The 21,370-nt window shown below is 38.8% G+C and overlaps 1 protein-coding gene across 1 annotated transcript; it reads right to left on the reverse strand.

Annotated features, from left to right (window-relative positions):
* Positions 1–16,654: 16,654 nt before the first annotated feature.
* Positions 16,655–20,731, reverse strand: dusp6 (dual specificity phosphatase 6). Its single transcript, XM_079809662.1, has 3 exons — positions 19,857–20,731; positions 18,852–19,286; positions 16,655–18,266 (listed from the first exon to the last, which is right to left on the reverse strand). The coding sequence occupies exons 1-3, from the start codon at positions 20,254–20,256 to the stop codon at positions 17,953–17,955; spliced, it is 1,149 nt and encodes a 382-aa protein (XP_079665788.1). The 5' UTR covers positions 20,257–20,731; the 3' UTR covers positions 16,655–17,952.
* Between the last annotated feature and the right edge of the window lie 639 nt (positions 20,732–21,370).

A 21,370-nucleotide genomic window follows, 5' to 3' on the forward strand; every position in this document is an offset into this window, starting at 1 on the left:
TGTGTGTTCATATCTGTCCTCTGTTACACTTCTATCACTCATGCCCCCTTCATGAACCGCAGATAGGAGTGCGATATGGTGAGCAGCTGGCATACCTTTCAGCAACAGGTTTACGACGTGTCTGCCACTTCAATCCACCCCTTTGCACAGTGCAATAAACACAAAACATACACATGTTAGACTGCACTAAAAGTGTTTAAACACACAAGACACAGAACCTTAAAAAGATGATTCAATCATTTAGTGACATTTTGAAAGATGCTGATGTGGGCTTTTTGAACTAAAATGTACATTTTTACTTATGAACTTATAAGACTTATGAATATATAGTGATATTATTTTGGAATTTGACATTTTTATTTATTTTTTTGTTGTGTGTGTGTGTGTGTGTGTGTGTGTGTTTGATTGTTTATAAATAAATAAAGTTAGGCCATTTTTTGTTATCATAAAGCTTTAGAATATATAATATTATTTGGAAAATGAATAAACAACAACAAAAACAAACAAACAATAAATAAATAAACAAATAAAGTTTGGCCATTTTTTATGTTATCCCAAGGCTTTAGAATATATAGTAATATTATTTGGAGAATACATTTCCAAATAAATAAGTAAATAAAGTTAGGCCATTGTATGTTATCCCAAGGCTTTAGAATATATAGTAATATTATTTGGAAAATAAATTTCCCAAAAAATAAATAAATAAGCAAATAAATAAATAAAGTTTTACCATGTTGTGTTATCCTAAGGCTTTAGAATATATAGTAATATTATTTGGAGAATGCATTTCCAAATAAATAAGCAAATAAAGTTAGGCCATTTTATGGTATCCTAAGGCTTTACAATATATAGTACTATTATTTGGAAAAAACATTTTCAAAAAAAAATTATCAAATAAATAAATAAAGTTAGGCCATTTTATGTTATCCCAAGGCTTGAGAATATATAGTACTATTATTTGGAAAATACATTTAAAAAAAAATAATAAAATAAACGAATACATAAATAAAGTTAGGCCATTTTATGTTATCCCAGCGCTTTAGAATATATAGTAATATTATTTGGAAAATAAATTTCCCAAAAAATAAATAATAAGCAAATAAATAAATAAAGTTTTGCCATGTTGTGTTATCCTAAGGCTTTAGAATATATAGTAAGATTATTTGGAAAATAAGTTTCCCAAAAAATAAATAAATAAGCAATACATAAATAAAGTGAGGCAATTTTTAATAGCATCTCAAGACTTTGGAATATGACATTATGTGGTAAATAATAAATCTTTATTTATTTGGAAAATAAATACATTCATTCATTCAGGTGAGGAATAAGAGGAGCATTATTTAAATACAGAGTTTTTAGAGTTTAAGATCAGGATTAAACACTTGTTTAAGTTTTGTTGTATAAAGGATCATTGGAATATTTGTCAAAGATTATAAATGACTCGAAGTTCAAGCATGGATTCTTTTTCCACGGTCACGGTCTCATCAGATCTGTAATGCTGGATGTTCTGCTAGAACGGTTCGCCCTTATCTCTTTGAATCTCATTCGGATTTTTTTAACTTGAAACTCAAAGGTGACCTTTTGACCCGGCTGTCAACCTCGCTGCCCTCCAAACCCTTCCACCGCTTCTTTGAAAGGGACTTGACAAGAACAACAACTGTGCTCATCACTTAGGAATTCCCAACCCTTGACCTTCCTGCATTCATCACAATGGTCAGAGGCGAGAGTCAAGAGTCACACTTTCAAGTCACCGTGGCTTTCAGAATTGCGTGTTTAAACGTTAATGGACATTCAAGTTCTCAGACTAACGTCCACTTGCAAACGTGACACATTCGGGAACGCTGTCCTGATTCAATGTCTTCGGGCTTTGTTTCGTGTCGCTCTTTCTCTTTTTCATCACTCTCTCCCATCCGCATTATAAGAGACCCCCGAGAGGAGCAAATGGGGAGAGAATGAAAGAGAGCAGAGGACTGGAACAAGGGAAATGGAAAAGGGGGGGGGTTATTGTGGAAAAGGGGATTACTGCTCGGCATTGTCCTGCCTTAATCCCACCATTTTACTATCATTTAACACCTTTCAATGGCGGCCCCCACTTCCCATCCTCCTCCGCACGCAGAATCTGCTCTCAACCTCCCTCCTCAGACAGCGTGAAATCTGTTATTCAGCCTGGGTCGAGCAGGTGGGGGGCTGGGTGTTGTTTGGGGTGACAAGAATGGTGGTTTTTGGGGGGGGTGTCCGTCCGTTTTCTGACCCCAACTTCATCTATTTTCCACAGCTTGACTCAGGGGCCCCATAACCCCCTTTGTTGAGATTGATGGCCTGCTGTTGTAAGAGAAACCAACACACTGCTCAAACAAGTATACATGGACATTACTGGGAGTGAGGCCGACTTGTGACGCCATTCATGGATGTTTCCCAAATGACAGCCTTTCTTGAGAACAAATGAGCTTTAGTGCAAAGTTTTCATTGTGGAAATGACAAGATACACTATTAATTTTCTGAAGTAACCAAAAATCCAACTACAGTGTCATTACCGCCATGTATTGTGTTTAATAGAGTTGCGGAAATTTTTGGTAAAAACTCGTCTGTCTTGCTAATTTCATAGCTAAAATGTTATACAATCGAAATGCAGACAACTAATAATTTCATACTTATTACATCATTTGACAAAATTACAGCTTGAATGGAAATTACCCACAATAAAGTGATGTTTACCTTCATTTTTGTCACATTACTTTGCGTTTTCTTCACTTTGATGATAAATTGTTCAGCGTTGTGGAAATGACCGCCACAGCTGTGAGTCACGACTGCTAAAAAGTATTCTATATAGTGTGAATGTGTGTAGTATGAATAAAATTTGGACGTACTACATTTGCCATAATCATGTGACCTACCAGCGCTAGTTGTGTCGCTTCACTGCCATTCACAAAGTCCTCTCCCATGGCCTCATGGGATAGTGTCCATCATATACACACTTCAGAATTGAAAATCGGAATTTGTACATACTTCTTTTGTCACATATTGTTTTTCGCCTTCTACACTCTAAAAAATGCTGGGTTAAAAATAACCCAAGTTGGGTTGAAAATGGACTAACCCAGCAATTGGGTTGTTTTAACCCAGCAATTGGTTGTTTTAACCCAGCGGTTGGGTTAAATGTTTGCTTAAAACAACCCAATTGCTGGATTAAAACAATCCAAACGCTGGGTTAAAACAACCCAATTGCTGGGTTAGGCATTTTCAACCCAACTTGGGTTATTTTTAACCCAGCATTTTTTAGAGTGTAGTAGAGAAGTATACAATTTCGGATGTAGCCGGTTGATGCATTTTAATAGGTTAAGATTGAAAGTCTATAGATCTGGGAGTGTAAAACAAACAAACAAAAAAATACATTTGAAAAGTAGAAAAAATAAATGAACAATGGATTAAAAAAAGTTTCCAAGTCAGTTTTAATTTCACCATATAACAACAAGGAAATCTAAAACTGTTTGTTTGAATAAAAGTGGGTTTCTGTCCACATCACAAAGAGGAAAGACGTAGAAGTCAAGAAGGGTAACCCTAAAGCTGGTGGTACCTCTTAAAAATAATTCACCCCCCCCCCATCCATCCATCCATCCTTCCTTCCTTCCTCTTCACTCTGCCCTCCTTCTGAGTAGAAGTGCAGCTGTCATTTGTAGTTCTCAGTTTTTCCGCCCCCCTGCGAGCGCTCTGAGGCCCGTGGGATGGGGGTGGGCGAGAGTTGGACATTGTTTTAAAGAGGGAGGGAATGTGGGGGGAAACTGAACAGGTGCTACCCCCCTCCCCCCCAATACTCTCTCCAGAGTCCATCTCATCCTGCGTCCCCGAGGAGAGGAAGTCAGAGCTCTGTTAAAGGGATTAGAGGACTGGATCAAACAGAAGAGCGGCCGTTCTCTCTCTGTGAGGCAAAACCATGAATTGGTCGAAATTGCATAGTATATAGTAGGTACTACATTTGGTAATTGGTTTGAAACTTACTTCGTGGCAGTTAAAAAAGTACTTTCAATATAGTATGAATGTGTGTAGTTGCCATGTTGTCAATATCATGTGACCTGGTGTCCGTTGCGTCACTTCACAGTCATTCACAAATCCTCTCCCTCGGCCACATGGGATTGTAAAGTGTCCATCAAATGTGCACTTCAGAATCTCACCAGAAGTAGTAGATACTTTTTGCCTACTGTTTTATAAGTACTGTGAATTCGAACATGCTGCTTGGCTCACATACTGTTTTTCGCCTACTATATAGTATGGAAGTAGGCATTTTTGTACGCAGCCATAACAATGCCCCATAGCTGTTCTAAATTCACTGTAAACCACGGCTTCTTGGAGCTTATTGCTTTTTCTTTGACAGGCACTTTTTATTCAGAGAAACTAAGGTATACTACATTTTAGAAATTGTACACGGGAATCAAACCCATGACTTTGTTGCTGCCAGAGCTATGTGAGGTACAAGAATGATTTGGTCTGGCTAATACTTTTTAGTAGGGTTGGGTACCGAAACCCGGTGCCTATATAACCGGTATGTACCGGACCGAATCAGAACGCAGATTTCGGTGCCTCATTTCGGTGCCACTTAAATTCAAATGTGCTCTCGTGCTTTGGCTGGCGCCGAGCCAGAGACAGACACGCTCAGTGCTCGTCACATATCACAACTATTCCGTGTTTTCAACCACATCATGTTTATTTTATGTTTCAGACATTTAAATGCTCATTGTCTATGGAAGCGGCAAAAACAATCCTTTCAGACACTTTTAACTTGACTACGTGTTTTATTCACATCAGATACACATTATATAGTAACTCTATAGTTTACTCTATTCTTCTCCCAGTTCAGCGGTCACTTACACTGCGTTGCAGGCAGGTGTTTGAGCCTGTAGGTTACGACTTCAAACCACGACTCGCAACTTTGTAGCATTCCAGGCAAAGTCACGCCAAACTTCCTGAGCGGTAGCTACAAAGCATGGCGGACCGTACGGGGCTTATGCTCCTTTACAATCATTTGTATCCCCAAAGGTGCTTACTCCTTGCTTATTTGAGGGAAATGGAGGAGAAAAACGGCGCATAAGGCAAGAGAAGCTGTTATACCTTTTATTTTACGTTATTTGTATATTTGGAAATGTATTTGGTATTCATTTATTCTTGCACTCAATGGCCTGAAAACTAGCTAACACTAGAAAAGCTGCTGATAATGCATAACATTTGCGGCTAAATAACGTTAGAGCAATACCTTATATTTGGTTTTTAATGTACGACTTTCATAAACACTGCGTCCATAGGGGCTGCCATTGTCGCATGTAACTAATGGCAAATGTAACTAAAATGTTTTTTGGTTTTTTTTTCTCTCGTAAACTACTTAAATGCCCTAATTGAACTAGGCCAAATCCTGGCTTAATCTAAGCACTGTCTGTGAAACCAGGCCAATATCATGTTTGTTTTTGAATAACATGCCTAAAAGTATTTGTTGGCTTATTCACAATTAAATTTACTGCCTTTTTGAAACATTCAGAAGACTACTGAAAGATGAGCAATGGGACAAACCCACCAGAGTATTATGGTGGCAATATCCTGACAGCAACAATAAACCTGAGAGGAAAACAATGGCGAAGGACGTTAGGCTCGCCTTTGCCCCAAGTGAGTTTCGGACTGGTTGAATGAGAGGTCAGAGCAATTTAACACCACTTCGCTCAAAGGGGAAGGTCATGCTTGGGCAGGTGGTGGTCAGTTTAGCAAAAGACCGTCTGCATTCTGTGTGTGTGTGTTTGTGCAAGACAGGAAGCAGAACTGTTGCGCTAGTAAATACCAGCACACAGGCATCTGACACGATGGGAAGCTGGAAAGTCTGAGATACGGGCTGGGGGTGCTTTAGTTGAAACCGAAATAGGCCTATGACTGCTAGCCTCAATGTTTTGGCATGTGGAGGGGAGGAGGTGTGTGCAGTGTTGGGTTTCACAATTGCTGGCGTCCTGAAAAGAGAGAAGAAAAAAAAAGTGGTGGTTGTTCTCAGCGCTAGCTAGCTTCCTGTTGCGGCTCCGTGTCTCTACGTGTGTTTGTTTGAGTTTGTTTATGAGGATGTTTCTATGACTTGAGGATGTGAGTGAGTCATTTAGGGCCAGTGTGAAGTTTCATTCTTACTTTGTGTGTCTGTGTGTGTTGCAAAACTAGTTTGTTTGGCGCCATTAAACGATTTGTCATACTTGAATTGATGTCTGTCGTAACTTCACCTCCGATTGCATGTTTTTATGCCTGTGAGGATGTCATTTTTAAATATGGTTTTGTGCATCCGGTCCAATAAGAGTCGTACTGTAGATAAAGTATTGCTGAAGTGCCTTAAATTGTACAGAAGTGTATCCGTTTTGGTGTTTGTCGAGTCTCCATTAAAGGTATAAGGACAGGGCTAAAAGGAACATATTGATTGTAATGTGTTTCCTGTTCTTTGCTTTCACTCTGGTGTCAATCTTCAGAGAGAACACAGTGTTCTGACAGACTGTATGTATGTGACAGGCAAGTGAAACACACACATCTCTGAGCAAATGAGGACAATCAAGAGTTAATAAAAAATACATTTTGCATAAAGTAAATTAGTCCTGTTTTTAGAATCAATCTATCTAATGTCATTTTTATATTATATTTATTTAAATTATAATATTGTTGATATTTAGTCATTCATGCTAATTCAAAAGTAAATAAATTTGGAACAAGAAATTAAATAGTAAACAAAAAGATGAAGTGTATTTTTTTATTTATAATATTTTATCATTTTTTTATAACATGTAACTATAACTAATAAGTAAATAATATATAAATATTAAATCATTTTAATTCAAAAGTAAATAAATATTAAATTAGAAATTAAATAATAGACAAAAAGAAAGCGTGTTGTATGTTCTGGTGACAGTTTAGCTGGTGTATTATTTCCTAAAAATAAATAGTAATTATTCAAATGATTTTAAAATATTCGTTTATAGTTTTAGGCAATAATAATATAATTTGTTTTAATTTTTATAACTTCAAAAATGTTATAATGTTGTTTTATTTTTATTTAAATATAATTGATATAATATACATTTATAATATATAAAATGTTTCATATATAAATAATATGTTATGTTTCTCGATTGACTGTAATACATTTGTTTTTTGCATTATGGTAATGAGAATTTGAGGGGGAAATGTGCTTATTTACACAAATATATAGTGCAATAATATTGCAACAAACAAAAAAAATCATGTTTATATATATTATTATTATTATTTTTTTTTTTTTTTTGTTTAGTTTAATGTGTATGACCTAGGTTTCATCCAGGCCAGGTATGTGCATAGTGAGATGTAATCATAAACATCAACACCTTTTGTCTGTATAATAACATATTTGTTAAGACAATAAACCCTACCTCTACACTCCCAAACGCAGTCCTTTCTGGAAATGACATTGTCTGCTCTACCTATCTGGCAGTGCTCATTCAAACATAGGCCGATCCATTCAGAAGCCCAGAGTGCACTGCACACTCATTCATGCTCAACACAAGCCCTGCTTTCGCTCTCTCTCATTCACTCGCTCACTTCCTTTATTTATTTATCTCCCGGGTTTGCTTAGCAACCGCGCCGCAAAGTGAAGCACTGCAGCGGTGAGTCAACCTGCTGTCGTACTGACGAGAGATGGAAGGACAGATGATTTAAGCTAGAGATGCTGTCACACTGAAGCGATGTGGATTTAGTTTAAACAAGGTGAGAAATTGGACACGATCAGGCGTGAAAATGATTGTGTACTGTTAAAGGTCACAGAGGTCAGCTGCACAACTTGAGTCTCCTTTTGGATCAGCGTCCTTCTTGCACATAATTGATAATTACTCATTTGCAGGCACCTTACGTGCTGTGGCCATTTATGATATTGAATTGTTTTGCAGGTGGTTCACACTTCTTCTTTAGCCCAGTTCTCTCCCTCAGTCCACTGTTCTTGTTTCTGAACCATGAGACATATTAATCATTTCCTGGAGTGCAGCCACTCACAAGGCAGGTCTGAGCTCCTGTGATCTGAGTGAGTCTTTAACTCACTTCCTGTGTCTGGCTGAGTTGTGTGCTGAGTGGGCGAGCTGAAATGACTAGAGCTGTGTCACAGCACTGGAAAAAGAATAAGAAAGACAAAGACACAGCGAGAATAATAATCTGCATCACAATCTGTAGGTGTGCATCTGTGTCATAATTCACTTTTATTTTAAGAGCAATATTTACCACATTGGTTTTGATTTTATGAGGGCATATTCATTATCTAAGCATATTACACACCTTTTGGCATCTATTTTGGCAAATACTTCAACTGAATTAGCTGAAAATCTCTATAATTGTTACTTTAAAAATTAATATAAAAATAAATAGTAATTACATTTAAAATATTTGTTTATAGTTTTATGTTTCTTCTAAACTTTTTATAACTTCAAAAATGTTATCATTTAGTTTAATTAATTATTAAATAGAATAGAATAGAATAGAACATATATGGAATGCAACATAAGTTGCTTTAGTAAAACAAACTTTGAAATCCCTATATATTTAATATTTTAATATATTTAATCTTAGAACATATAATAGGTTATATATACTGAATAAAATGCATACAATATGACTATACTACTAAAAAATACCATAAAACGTGAAAAAATGCATAAGGTAACTAAAATATGGTATAAAATGGCATTCCAGAGGTAATACATATATTTATTATGAATCATATTTAGTGGTATGTATTTGGCACTAAACCCTAGTTAGTTTCTGATCCTAGTCTGACTCATTGTCAATTGATTTGGCTACACATGTAATGTAGCTCAAGCTCAGTAACTCTGGCAACTTATGCTGGGAAACTAACCTGAGGCCTGTTCCATAAAACAAGTTTACCAAATAAGCCAGGCTTTTTTCAGTTAGTCTGACTTATTGTCAGTTGATTTGGTTCCATAAAGCAAATTTAGCATAGCTCAAGCTCAGTCACTCTGCCAACGTATGCTGGGAAACTAACCTGAGGCCTGTTCCATAAAACAAGTCTACCAGATAAGCCAGGCTTTTTTCAGTTAGTCAGTTAGTCTGACTCATTGTCAGTTGATTTGGTTCCATAAAGCAAATTTAGCATAGCTCAACCTCTGTCCTTTTGGAAACGTATGCTGGGAAACTTACCTGAGGCCTGTTCCATAAAACAAGTTTAACAAATAAGCCAGGCTTTTTTTCAGTTAGTCTGACTCAATGTCAGTTGATTTGGTTCCATAAAGCAAATGTAGCATAGCTCAAGCTCAATCCTTTTGGAAATGTATGCTGGGAAACTAACCTGAGGCCTGTTCCATAAAACAAGTTTACCAAATAAGCCAGGCTTTTTTCAGTTAGTCTGACTTATTGTCAGTTGATTTGGTTCCATAAAGCAAATTTAGCATAGCTCAACCTCAGTCCTTTTGGAAACGTATGCTGGGAAACTAACCTGAGGCCTGTTCCATAAAACAAGTTTATCAAATAAGCCAGGCTTTTTTCAGTTAGTCTGACTTATTGTCAGTTGATTTGGTTCCATAAAGAAAATTTAGCATAGCTCAAGCTCAGTACTTTTGGAAACGTATGCTGGGAAACTTACCTGAAGCCTGTTCCATAAAACAAGTTTAACAAATAAGCCAGGATTTTTTTCAGTTAGTTCAAGATTCAAGATTCAAGAGTTTTATTTGTCACATACACAGTTATATACACAATATACAACTGGCAGTGAAATGTAAACAGGTCTACTCCATGGACAGTGCAAATAACAGTTACAGTTAGTCTGTTAGTCTGACTCAATGTCAGTTAGTCTGACTTATTGTCAGTTGATTTGGTTCCATAAAGCAAATTTAGCATAGCTCAACCTCAGTCCTTTTGGAAACGTATGCTGGGAAACTAACCTGAGGCCTGTTCCATAAAACAAGTTTATCAAATAAGCCAGGCTTTTTTTCAGTTAGTCTGACTCAATGTCAGTTGATTTGGTTCCATAAAGCAAATGTAGCATAGCTCAAGCTCAGTCCTTTTGGAAATGTATGCTGGGAAACTAACCTGAGGCCTGTTCCATAAAACAAGTTTACCAAATAAGCCAGGCTTTTTTCAGTTAGTCTGACTTATTTTCAGTTTGATTTGGTCCCATAAAGCAAAGTGAACAAATAAACCAGGCTTTGTTGATTCGGTTCCATAAAGCAAATTTAGCAAAGCTCAAGCTCAGTCCTTTTGGAAACGTATGCTGGGAAACTAACCTGAGGCCTGTTCCATAAAACAAGTTTATCAAATAAGCCAGGCTTTTTTTCAGTTAGTCTGACTCATTGTCAGTTGATTTGGTTCCATAAAGCAAATTTAGCATAGCTCAACCTCAGTCCTTTTGGAAACATATGCTGGGAAACTAACCTGAGGCCTGCTCCATAAAACAAGTTTACCAAATAAGCCAGGCTTTTTTCAGTTAGTCTGACTTATTGTTAGTTGATTTGGTTCCATAAAGCAAATTTAGCATAGCTCAACCTCAGTCCTTTTGGAAACGTATGCTGGGAAACTAACCTGAGGCCTGTTCCATAAAACAAGTTTATCAAATAAGCCAGGCTTTTTTCAGTTTGTCTGACTTATTGTCAGCTAATTTGGTTCCATAAAGCAAATTTAGCATAGCTCAAGCTCAGTACTTTTGGAAACGTATGCTGGGAAACTTACCTGAAGCCTGTTCCATAAAACAAGTTTAACAAATAAGCCAGGCTTTTTTTCAGTTAGTCTGACTCAATGTCAGTTGATTTGGTTCCATAAAGCAAATTTAGCATAGCTCAAGCTCAGTCCTTTTGGAAACGTATGCTGGGAAACTAACCTGAGGCCTGTTCCATAAAACAAGTTTATCAAATAAGCCAGGCTTTTTTCAGTTGGTCTGACAAACTCAAACTCAGTCGACTGATTTGTTAGGTTAATTCAAGTCAGGTTTTGGATTGTAATCCCCAATTTTCTTAGCACATTTTATGGAACAGGCCTCTGGTGTGTCGGTATAACAACAGTCTAACCTGGTTTGCTGGAGGTAGTGTGGGTTGTTGAGGCACAAAGTTTTTACTTTTCTCTCCCTTTTTGTCTCCATCGCTCTCTCCCCCTCACACGTTATTTTTAAAAGCACTTTTAAATGATAATGACTATTTTTACTCCTTTTCCATCAAGCTGCGTGGGCTCACACAGAGACAGCGGCGGATGATTCATATCGGTTGGAGTGCTCCTTTTGTGAACTGCTGCCGCCACATCCCTGCTGTAACACGGCCTTCATAGAAATGAAGCCACGAAGGGCCTTGAAATGGATGGAAGCAACACAAACCGAGAGCTGTAAGCTCTGGGCTGACATTCACAGAGCAAATCTATTCATAGCTGATGGAAAAATCCAAGGTTTAAATATCTTCATTTCATTAGCGCCTGTTGTTGTAGCTTGTGATGTGCAGCATGAAAGACTATTAGGATGCCATTAGCGGTTTCTCCTAATACATCTGTTGCTCATGCTTAAACTTCAGTTTGTCCTATTGTTTATTTTTCCAAGTGATTAGACTTACGGTTTTCACCTGGTGGACAAATATCCAGAACATTGCTGGCACTTGCAAGAAACCTAATTTCTTTCTGTTAGCTTTGAGGCTAAACATTAGCACAAGCATAAACATTAATACGTTTGATCACTTAAAAATTGAGATTGTCCCGCCCACCTACTTCTTACTGGCAATAACAATTAGCAAATCATGTTCCTTGGTGTGATGTAAAATTATAAGATGATGGCTTAAAAATGTCTGTCAATATGAGCCACCCCGATTTCTTGTTTTAGTGTTAAACACAAGAACAACAAAAGCCTTCGTGTTATGAATTCAAATGTGTTGCACACCTGATCGCTAATAACACAGAAACACACTTTTGGTTCTGCTGGATTAGAGAATATGCCAGCAAAGTCCGTCATGCTCTAAATCAACAGCACATCTCATTTCAGCAGGAACGGAAGGAATCTCGTGGAGTTTTTGTCATGGAGAGACAAGCGTGGGCTGCGATGGAGCACTGAGCGACAGAGCACTTGTTTTTCCGCTGCTAAAGTCCAGAAGCGAGTGAAACCGAAAAAAACAAAAGCTTTAATTCCAAACAAAGCACTTCTGTGTGTCCCTTCTTGGAAGACATTCCAATACAGCATTCCAGAGCTTGTGTAGGTGGAGATCTCGACCACTGGGTCTGAGGATAATTAAGTTGGTAATTTTTAATGAAATGTCCCACCTACACACACACACACTGAATGTCTTGAAACCTCTTTGTCTCTGTCGGACTACCTCGCTCTCTACATACATAAATTATATATAATATACAAAAATGTATTATATCTTTATATACACGATATTGCCAAAAGTTTTGAGACGCCTGCCTTTACACATGTACTTTAATGGCATTTCATTCTTAATCTGTAGGGTTTAATATGGAGTTGGCCCACCCTTTACAGCTATACAACTCTTCTGGGAAGGCTTTCCACAAGGTTTAGGAGTGTGTTTATGGGAATTTTTAACCATTCTTCTAGAAGCGCATTTGTGAGGTCAGGACCTGATATTGGACGAGAAGGCCTGGCTCGCAGTCTTTGCTCTAATTCATCCCAAAGGTGTTCTATCGGGTTGAGGTCAGGACTCTGTGCAGGCCTGTCAAGTTCCTCCCCAGCAAACTCGCTCATCCATGTCTTTATGGGATTTGTGCACTGGTGTACAGTCATGTTGGAAAAGGTTCCCATAAAGTTGGGAGCATGAAATGGTCCAAAATGTCTTGGTATGCTGAAGCATTAAGAGTTCCTTTCACTGAAACTAAGGGGGCAAGCCCAACCCCTGAAAAACAGCCCATCACCATAATCCCCCCTTCACCAAACTTTACACTTGGCACAATGCAGTCAGGCAAGTACCGTTTGCCTGGCAATCGCCAAACCCAGACTCGTCCATCAGATTGCCAGACAGAGAAGCGTGATTTTATATATATATATATATATATATATATATATATATATATATATAGAAACAAATCTTATGAAAATCATTTAGTTCCAGTATGCAGAAAAAGCAATTCTTCTGGATTCCCAGCCCATGTACGTTATGCTCTTCATCAATTTCTGCTGAAAAATATCAACATTACTGATGTCTTCTAAGCAGTTCTGGCTTCTTCTGAAGCCTCTTTGTATTCAAAGTGAGTGTGAGATGGAAAGCAGGAGGTAAAGAGATCACTTTGCCAGGGGTGAGTTCTCTCCCCACGTTGGCGGAAGTTCTTACTCTCCATGTGGGTGGTTTGGAGAAGAGCCCGTAGCAGTTAAGTGTGATAACAGCGTATCCACTGTGCCCACTATGGTGTTTACTCACAGCACTCAAACTCTGTTTTGCCCTGTGTATAACCTCCAGGATGTTTAGTCTTGATAAGCTGTTTGTTATGGAAGAAAAGAAAGATGAGATAATAGATATGCTTCCATATTTCTTTTAAGTCAGTACACCTCCACCATGTTGACAGAAAAAGGACAGATGTTTCAGCTTTAATTGGTATGCGAGTCCTTGGCTTGATTTACACTCTTACTCAACCATTTTAGTTGTATCAGGTTCTTGAGATGGTCTTTTTTTGGACTAAAAATGTTCTTGATAGGTTCTCCAATGGCATCAGGCTGTAAAAAACAAAAACAAATCTTTGTTAGAAATGTAAAATTGTAAAGAAGATCTTGCACTAATAAACCCATCGGTGGAGAAAAGGGGTGGATCATCAAACCATCTGTTTTGGCCCAAATTACTGGTTGGTTACACACCTGCCCGTTAAAAGTGATTGACAACAGGCGAGGTCATCTAGCCAGGGGTGGCCTGTACTCCTGCAACTCACATAACAACACAAATGGAGGAGTGCAGCTGGTGAGCAGAGAGGTGGTGGGTGGACGTTGCCTGATGGGAGTTCGGGCGGGTGGGGTTTGTGAGGAGGGTGGTGTTGGAGCTGCTGGAACTTGAGCACCGGAAATTGCTGGGCATGTTGGCAAATCCTTCACAGGACAGTTTGTAACAAGAGGACGACAGGGACTGAAACCCTTCACACGGGATTAGCACATTGGCCAAGTATAGTCACAATCTGTGGGGTTTATTTTCACTGCTTAAAAGACTTACAGACCTTTAACAGTAATACTGGGACAATGGACACGTTATCTTAAAACCATTGTGTCTTGGACACTAAAAGCTATAACAATGAATTGAATAATATTAACATGTTATTTGTAAATTGTAAAACAATAACAATTCATGAACATTTTAATATGAAGTAGTCTATTTAAGTGTATTATATTTAAGTTAAGACTAATAAAAATATATATTTTTATTGGACTTCAAGACGCTTCTACAAACATTTGTGAAAGAATGGGTCACTCTCAGGAGCTCAGTGAATTCAAGCGTGGTACCGTAATAGGTTGCCATCTGTGCAATAAGTCCATTCGTGACATTTACTCACTACTAAATATTCCATGTCAACTGTTAGTGGTGTTATAACAAAGTGGAAGCAATTGGGAACAACAGCAACTGAGCTCACAGAGCGGGGTCAGCGCATGCTGAGGTGCGCAGAAGTCGCCAACTTCCTGCAGAGTCCATAGCTACAGACCTCCAAACTTCATGTGGCCTTCAGATTAGCTCAAGAACAGTGTGTAGAGAGCTTCATGGAATGGGTTTCCATGGCCGAGCAGCTGCATCCAAGCCTTACATCACCAAGTGCAATGCAAAGCGTCGGATGCAGTGGTGTAAAGCACGCCGCCACTGGACTCTAGAGCAGTGGACACGTTTTCTCTGGAGTGACGAATCTCACTTTTTTGTCTGGCTATCCGATGGATGAGTCTGGGTTTGGCGGTTGCCAGGAGAACGGTACTTGCCTGACTGCATTGTGCCAAGTGTAAAGTTTGGTGGAGGGGTGTTATGGTGTGAGGTTGTTTTTCAGGGGTTGGGCTTGGCCCCTTAGTTCCAGTGAAAGGAACTCTTAATGCTTCAGCATACCAAGACATTCTGGAAAATTTCATGTCCCCAACTTTGTGGGAACAGTTTGGGGGTGGCCCCTTCCTCTTCCAAAATGGCTGCACACCAGTGCACAAAGCAAGGTCCATAAAGACACGGATGAGCGAGTTTGGTGTGGAGAAACTTGACTGGCCTGCACAGAGTCCTGACCTCAACCCGATGGAACACCTTTGGGATGAATTAGAGCGGAGACTGTGAGCCTGACCTCACAAATGCGCTTCTAGAAGAATGGTCAAAGATTCCCATAAACACACTCCTAAACCTTGGAAAGCCTTACTAGAAGAGTTGAAGCTGTTACAGCTGTAAAGGGTGGGCCAACTCCATATTAAACCCTACGGATTAAAAATGGGATGTCATGAAAGGCAGGCGTCCCAAAACTTTTGGCAATATAGTATATAGTAAATACTGTATATTTACAAACTTTTCTTAGATTCAATTAATCGATTTGCCAGCTATATATATATATATATATATATATATATATATATATATATATATATATATATATATATATATATATATATATATATATATATATATATATATATATATATATATATATATATATATATATATTAGAATAAGATACTAAATAAAATACATTTTGAATAATTATATATTACGCCTCTATTAGACTATTTACAAGGTTATTATATTCCATTATTAAATTAAATTATATATTTTATATATTAAATAATTAAATGCAATTTTATTCAATAAAGTTTTTTTTTTAAATAATATATATATATATATATATATATATATATATATATATATATATATATATATATATATATATATATATATATATATATATATATATATATATATATATATATATATATATATATAGTATGTATATGTATTTTTTATATAGTTAAATGTGATATTATAATATATAAATGTCTAAACATATCTATTAGTTATAATAATGCAAAATAAATTTAAGAGATTCAAATGCAGATCACAGAATTAAAATTAAAGGAGTGTCTAATATGAGAAAATCAATTCTCTAATACCACTCCTACTCAGTGTTCATGTGGGCAGAAATGTAGAACAGATCATTATTTTTGTTATAACAACAATACACTATTTTGCCATGAGAAATAATAATTACTCATTTTAACCCTCTTTCTTACTCCCACACAGGGATTATCCCTTTATCTGATGTATGCAAAAGCCAAGAGGGTGTCAGGTTATACAGCTTGTTTTGCCAGGACTTGCTTTTAGAGCGGGAGCCTGATCTCCTGACAGGAAGTGCCGCAGGGGGGGACATTTCGCTCTAATCAACCCATACCTGGAAATACCAGCCTGTCCACAATGAAAGTTGTTTTGCTCACTTAACACTCAGTAACACTTTATCTTTGAGGGGAAAATTGGATTTTGTTTTTCATTGTACAAATGTCAAAGGTTAATCTAGTCTTTGGTTAGCTTTACCATTTAAATACTAAGTTATATATTTTTGTGAGTGATTCATGAACTGTGTGCAAGTGTTTCTATTATTCTGCTTTAGATAAAACCAAAAAAATGGCACCTTTTCTGAATGTATTTGAATTTTGTAATAAGTGAATTTGTTCAATTTGAGCAAAGAGAACAGAGACATGAATACATTTGAATAGACAAAATAGCAATTTATTAATAACTTATTTCTTTACATTCGTAACATTGGGGGGATATTGGATTTGTAAAACAGCCCCTCCCCCCAATCAGGCCTTTGCTTGGAGGGACAACGAACACTCCTGAAAACCATCACTTTTCTCACAAAAAAACTGCATGTCACAGAACTTCCCTGAACAGGAGACACAAAACATTCTCCCAGCTTTGTCAACACAGACCTCGAAAAAAAATCAGCATAACTTGTTTCGACCCTCCATTGCCCCCAGAAAAATTACAAAAAACGAGTAGTATAAAGGCTTATGGGTCCTAAATGAGCATGCATCTGAAACCCCGCCGCATAGCATTCGAGGAATGCCTCGTAGACGTACAAGTTTGGACGACCCCTCTGAACGTGCAAGTTCGTATGGCCAGGTTCACAAAAAAAAAAAAAAAAAAAAAGTGAAGCATATGGGGAACTGCTCTAAAAGGTTACCGCACAATAACACTTATGTACAGAACTAAGGCAAGAGAAGGACGTCTTTGATTCGTGATGGTGGTTAAAAGGCTGAGAAAGGCGGAATTGATCCGTAAAGCAAAACTGTAAATATATTATACATATACACATTGATGATCTTGCAAAAACCTGTTCAAATTTTTGGCTTTTAACTCTTCGATAAAGATAATATTGATGGATATTCCGTTTTTTTTACATAAAGAGGACGAAAAGGAGAAGAAAAAAAATCTACAGCCGTTCCTTTAAAACAGGTGTATTCTAACTACGGCAAGGCTTACCAACATCTTAATATACACATGTATAAATGTTTCAAAAAATTCTCCACGCAAATAAGTTGGAGTACAGTACACTCTGCCATCATTACCGAAGGGAAGTCTCATCCCAAAAACAGGCAAGTCTTCATTGAAGACAAGAAGAGCACACCTAGAAAATGTCAAGGTGCAAGTGCTAAACAAAACAAATGAGTATTTGTCGTTGTTCAGTTCCAGTCAAGTCTCTTTGGCACACCAGCCCCAATACATCGGACGTTCTTTCCATTTCGACAAGTCTTTCCATGCTTGAATATGTATGTATACGTGTATATATATGAAACAAACTACTTTAAAGAGTCTCGGAGATGTAGAGTCACATGATCTCTCTCCGTTAAACAGCAGCGTAGAAGCTCTGGGCACACCGCATGCCCCATCAGTGGCTACTCTGGTCGGCCGTCGTCTCAAGCCAACATCAATTACGTCAGGAATCCCTCGACAAGTGTCGGAAAAAATGAAACTTGTGTTTCGCTCGATTGGAGTGAAGGTGGGGTCCTCACGTGGACTCTAGAGGGTCCAACTGAAAAACGTTGTGATTGGTTGGCGTGGTGAAGTACAACGGTTGGGTCGGGGCCGCCACGCGGTTGTCGCACGGGCTCTTGAGGCCCAACGTGCGCTCAAAGTCCAAGAGCTGGCCCATGAAGTTGAAGTTGGGTGAGATGTTGGACTTCTTCATCTTGACAATGTCATACGCGTCGTTCATGGACAGGTTGAGCTTCTGCATGAGGTACGCCACCGTTACAGTTACAGAGCGGCTGATGCCGGCGAGGCAATGGACGAGCACGCCGCACTTCTGTCCGCGGGCCTCATCTGAGGGGGAAAAAAAAGACGAGATGATTAGTTATCTGTGTGCAACTGACTTATGAATATTCAATTGTACATAAGCTCGGCTGTCAGAATTCATTACAGTCCCTGCATTGACAAAAGGGGCCTCATTCAGCGGGACTTCTTGTGCATGACCGAAAACAACGTGCTCGTTTTCTCAGGGAATGCGACATAGAAAAGGGCTATTAAGGTTAATCAAATGATCCTTCCGCTCGCCAGGTTACTTGACAATGGCACCATTTGGGCGTGTAAATGTAGAAGTCATGGCAGCACCCTGTCAGGGCTAACAGGATGTCAACACTGCCCTGTAAATGGTCCTCATTGTGTGGCGAAACATTGCTCTGTCCTAGATTACTTTCAATGCTGCTTGCTTCCTTCCTGTTGAGCTCAAATTACTGCCTCCCCCCTCCGTCTCCTGTTTCATCGTAAGCCTTTGTGTCACAATTGCACAACTGCTGGATATGTTACTATGCAAACAATAAAAAACGGTGCCGTCCGTTTGGTTTCAAAACATTGAAAGGCCCAGTAGTTTTAATCAAAACAGGGACTGAATGAACAATCGATTCTTACCAATAAAGCTGATGGCTTCTGGGAAAAACTGCGAGAGATTCTGGCTCCAGTGATCGGAGATGGGAATCTGCTTGTACTTAAACTCCCCGGCGTTCTCGAACATGTTGGGAAGATTAGGGGTCACGTTCAAGATGTACTTGATGCCAAACTCCTCCAGGATATCCAGGTTCGTGGAGTCCTTTGCACAGCCCAGATACAGATGCGGTAGGATCTCCACGGGGAATGAGGGCTGGGGGTTGGACAGAGGGCTGCCGTCTGAATCGGTAGCGCTGCTTGGGTCTCGGTCAATGTCTGACTCGATGTCTGAGGAGTCTGAGCTGATCCGGAGTCCTCCGAGACCCAGGACCTGGGAGGTCGGGGAACTGCTGCTGGAGGAACCGTCGAGGTTCGTCTCGCACATTGTGGGGAAATCAGTTTGAAATTTGCTGAAGCCACCTGAAAAGTTCAAATAAGAAAAACATTTAATGTTTATTCCTTAAAACGAATTAACTATCCTTTTTTTCTATCTGACGAGCACTCATTTATAGTTTTCTGTTTTGCTAGTGTTCAATAGACACTAGTACTCTATTTACTTGTGTACTAGTAACCATTTGAACACATTCCACTAGTTGAAAAGAGCCTAGTAAATATTACTAGTAATATTTTCCATGGTACTAGAAATATCATAAAGAGATGCTAGTTTCTAATAAAAACAAATCACCAGTAGGCCATATTTCATTATACTAGTTGTTAGTATGAACCACAGATTTTTATAGGAATAAATGGTAAAATGTGAAATTTGTTTCACGTAGGCTAGGCCTATTAATGGAATAGTTAAGAAATAAGTAGGCTACTAGTGAATAATAGTTACTAGTTAGTACTGTAAATAGATATATCTAATAAATGGTTACAAGTGAAAATAAATACCAGTCGCTTATTGCTTGCAAGTAATTAATAAATAAATACTGGTAACATAAAACAGATAACATGTTGTTGCCAGAAAAATATACCAAAAAATGAACGTACCTTCCAGATAGAACGCTTTGTACCCCTCGTCCTTCATTCTCCTCAGCAGTAAACCCAACACGGATCCGCCGTCGATGTTTTCATTCCACTCTCGGCTGTACTCGTCGTACAACACGATGGTGTCCGTCTTGCACCTCCGCGCGAATCTCTCCCTGTCTTCCCCGTTGGAGAGCAGGGACTTGATAGGCAGGTTGCCTTTCTTGAGGCGCCGGAGCATGAGGCTCGGGATGGCCACGTTAATGGCCGTTTCGACGTGCGACGATTCGTAGAGCTCTTGCGCTCGGCAGTCCATAACGAGCAAACAGTCCCTGCGCGTCTCCAGCTGCTCCTTCAGCCACTCTACCGTCTTGCTTATGGCCATGACCGAATCGAACTGCACGGGTTTGAACTTATCGAGCATTAGTGAAATAAGGTAGGCTACGGTACCGTGAGACCTTAAACTGCGGAGAAGACTGCAAGAGGCCGTAGACGTCTCAGGCCTGGAGCATTGAGATTCTCACGTCAAAGTCTCTTCTTCTGCACCGTCGAGATGATTAAAATCCTCGGGTTTTCCTTCGAGAGTCAAGCGCAGACTCGCTCTACTTCCACCCCATTCATGCAACTGTGTGCATTTATCAATGACTCACACTAGCCAGTGAGTGCGCGAGCCACAGCCACTGACGTTGTCATCTGTTATATAACCTCTTTTCTCTCGTCGACGATTTTTTTCGCACGAATCAATCTAGATATCCAGTCGAATATCGCTCAGAGACTAATCGCGAAAGCAAAACGCTTCGAAGCTTTATTTCCCTTCGTTATTTATCCCGGAGAATGCAGAGTCCTCCGCTCCTCTAGTCCTAGATGCGCTCTCTGTCACAGCGAGCTAGTGAATGGATACAAGCGCAGGCGTTTCAATGGATACATTATGTCGGCCAGCCAATCAGGAGGCGCCGAGCAATCGTCGCCGTGGAAACGGGGCCGGATGGAACAGACTGTGTTGATGAATTGTTAATAAGTTTGTCATTCACAAAAACGGAAAGGAATTTCCGCTCCGGATCAGCGGAGTGCAAACAAACAGTAAAGAGGCACTGCACGGGAAGGAAGGAGTGCGAGTGTATTTGGTGAGGGGTCTATCCTACCTCGTGCTCAGGTTACACACTTGAACTCCGTTTAGCCGCTTTTCGGTTTCGTCCAGCTGCTATTTGTAGGTCGTGGTGTGTAAGTTAGTAGCGTCGCTGCATGCCGACGATTAAATGGACTCATTCAATGTTTTCAAACAAGTCGGTTTTTAATTCCATATGCGCTGTAAATAAAAGTCATTATTGTTTCACATATCTAAAACATCGCACACAATAAAACTATGTCTAAATAGGCTAAATAAATAAAGCAGGTAACAACATAGCCTAAATGATATTATTAATAATAACATGAATTATTTTTCCCCATTTAAATAGGCTAAATAAATAAAGCAGGTAACAACATAGCCTAAATGATAATATTAATAATAACATGAATTATTTTTTCCCATTCACTTA

Source organism: Gobio gobio (genome assembly GCF_949357685.1).
Source record: "Gobio gobio genome assembly, chromosome: 25".
NCBI classification, from domain to species: domain Eukaryota; kingdom Metazoa; phylum Chordata; class Actinopteri; order Cypriniformes; family Gobionidae; genus Gobio; species Gobio gobio.

Excerpts from the sequence above, each read along its gene's own strand:
- dusp6 (XM_079809662.1), bottom strand. The coding sequence starts at position 20,256 with ATGCTCGATAAGTTCAAACCCGTGCAGTTCGATTCGGTCATGGCCATA. Across the intron at positions 19,287-19,856 it reads CAAAGCGTTCTATCTGGAAG|GTGGCTTCAGCAAATTTCAA; the intron begins GTACGTTCATTT and ends TGAACTTTTCAG. Across the intron at positions 18,267-18,851 it reads AGAAGCCATCAGCTTTATTG|ATGAGGCCCGCGGACAGAAG; the intron begins GTAAGAATCGAT and ends TTTCCCCCTCAG.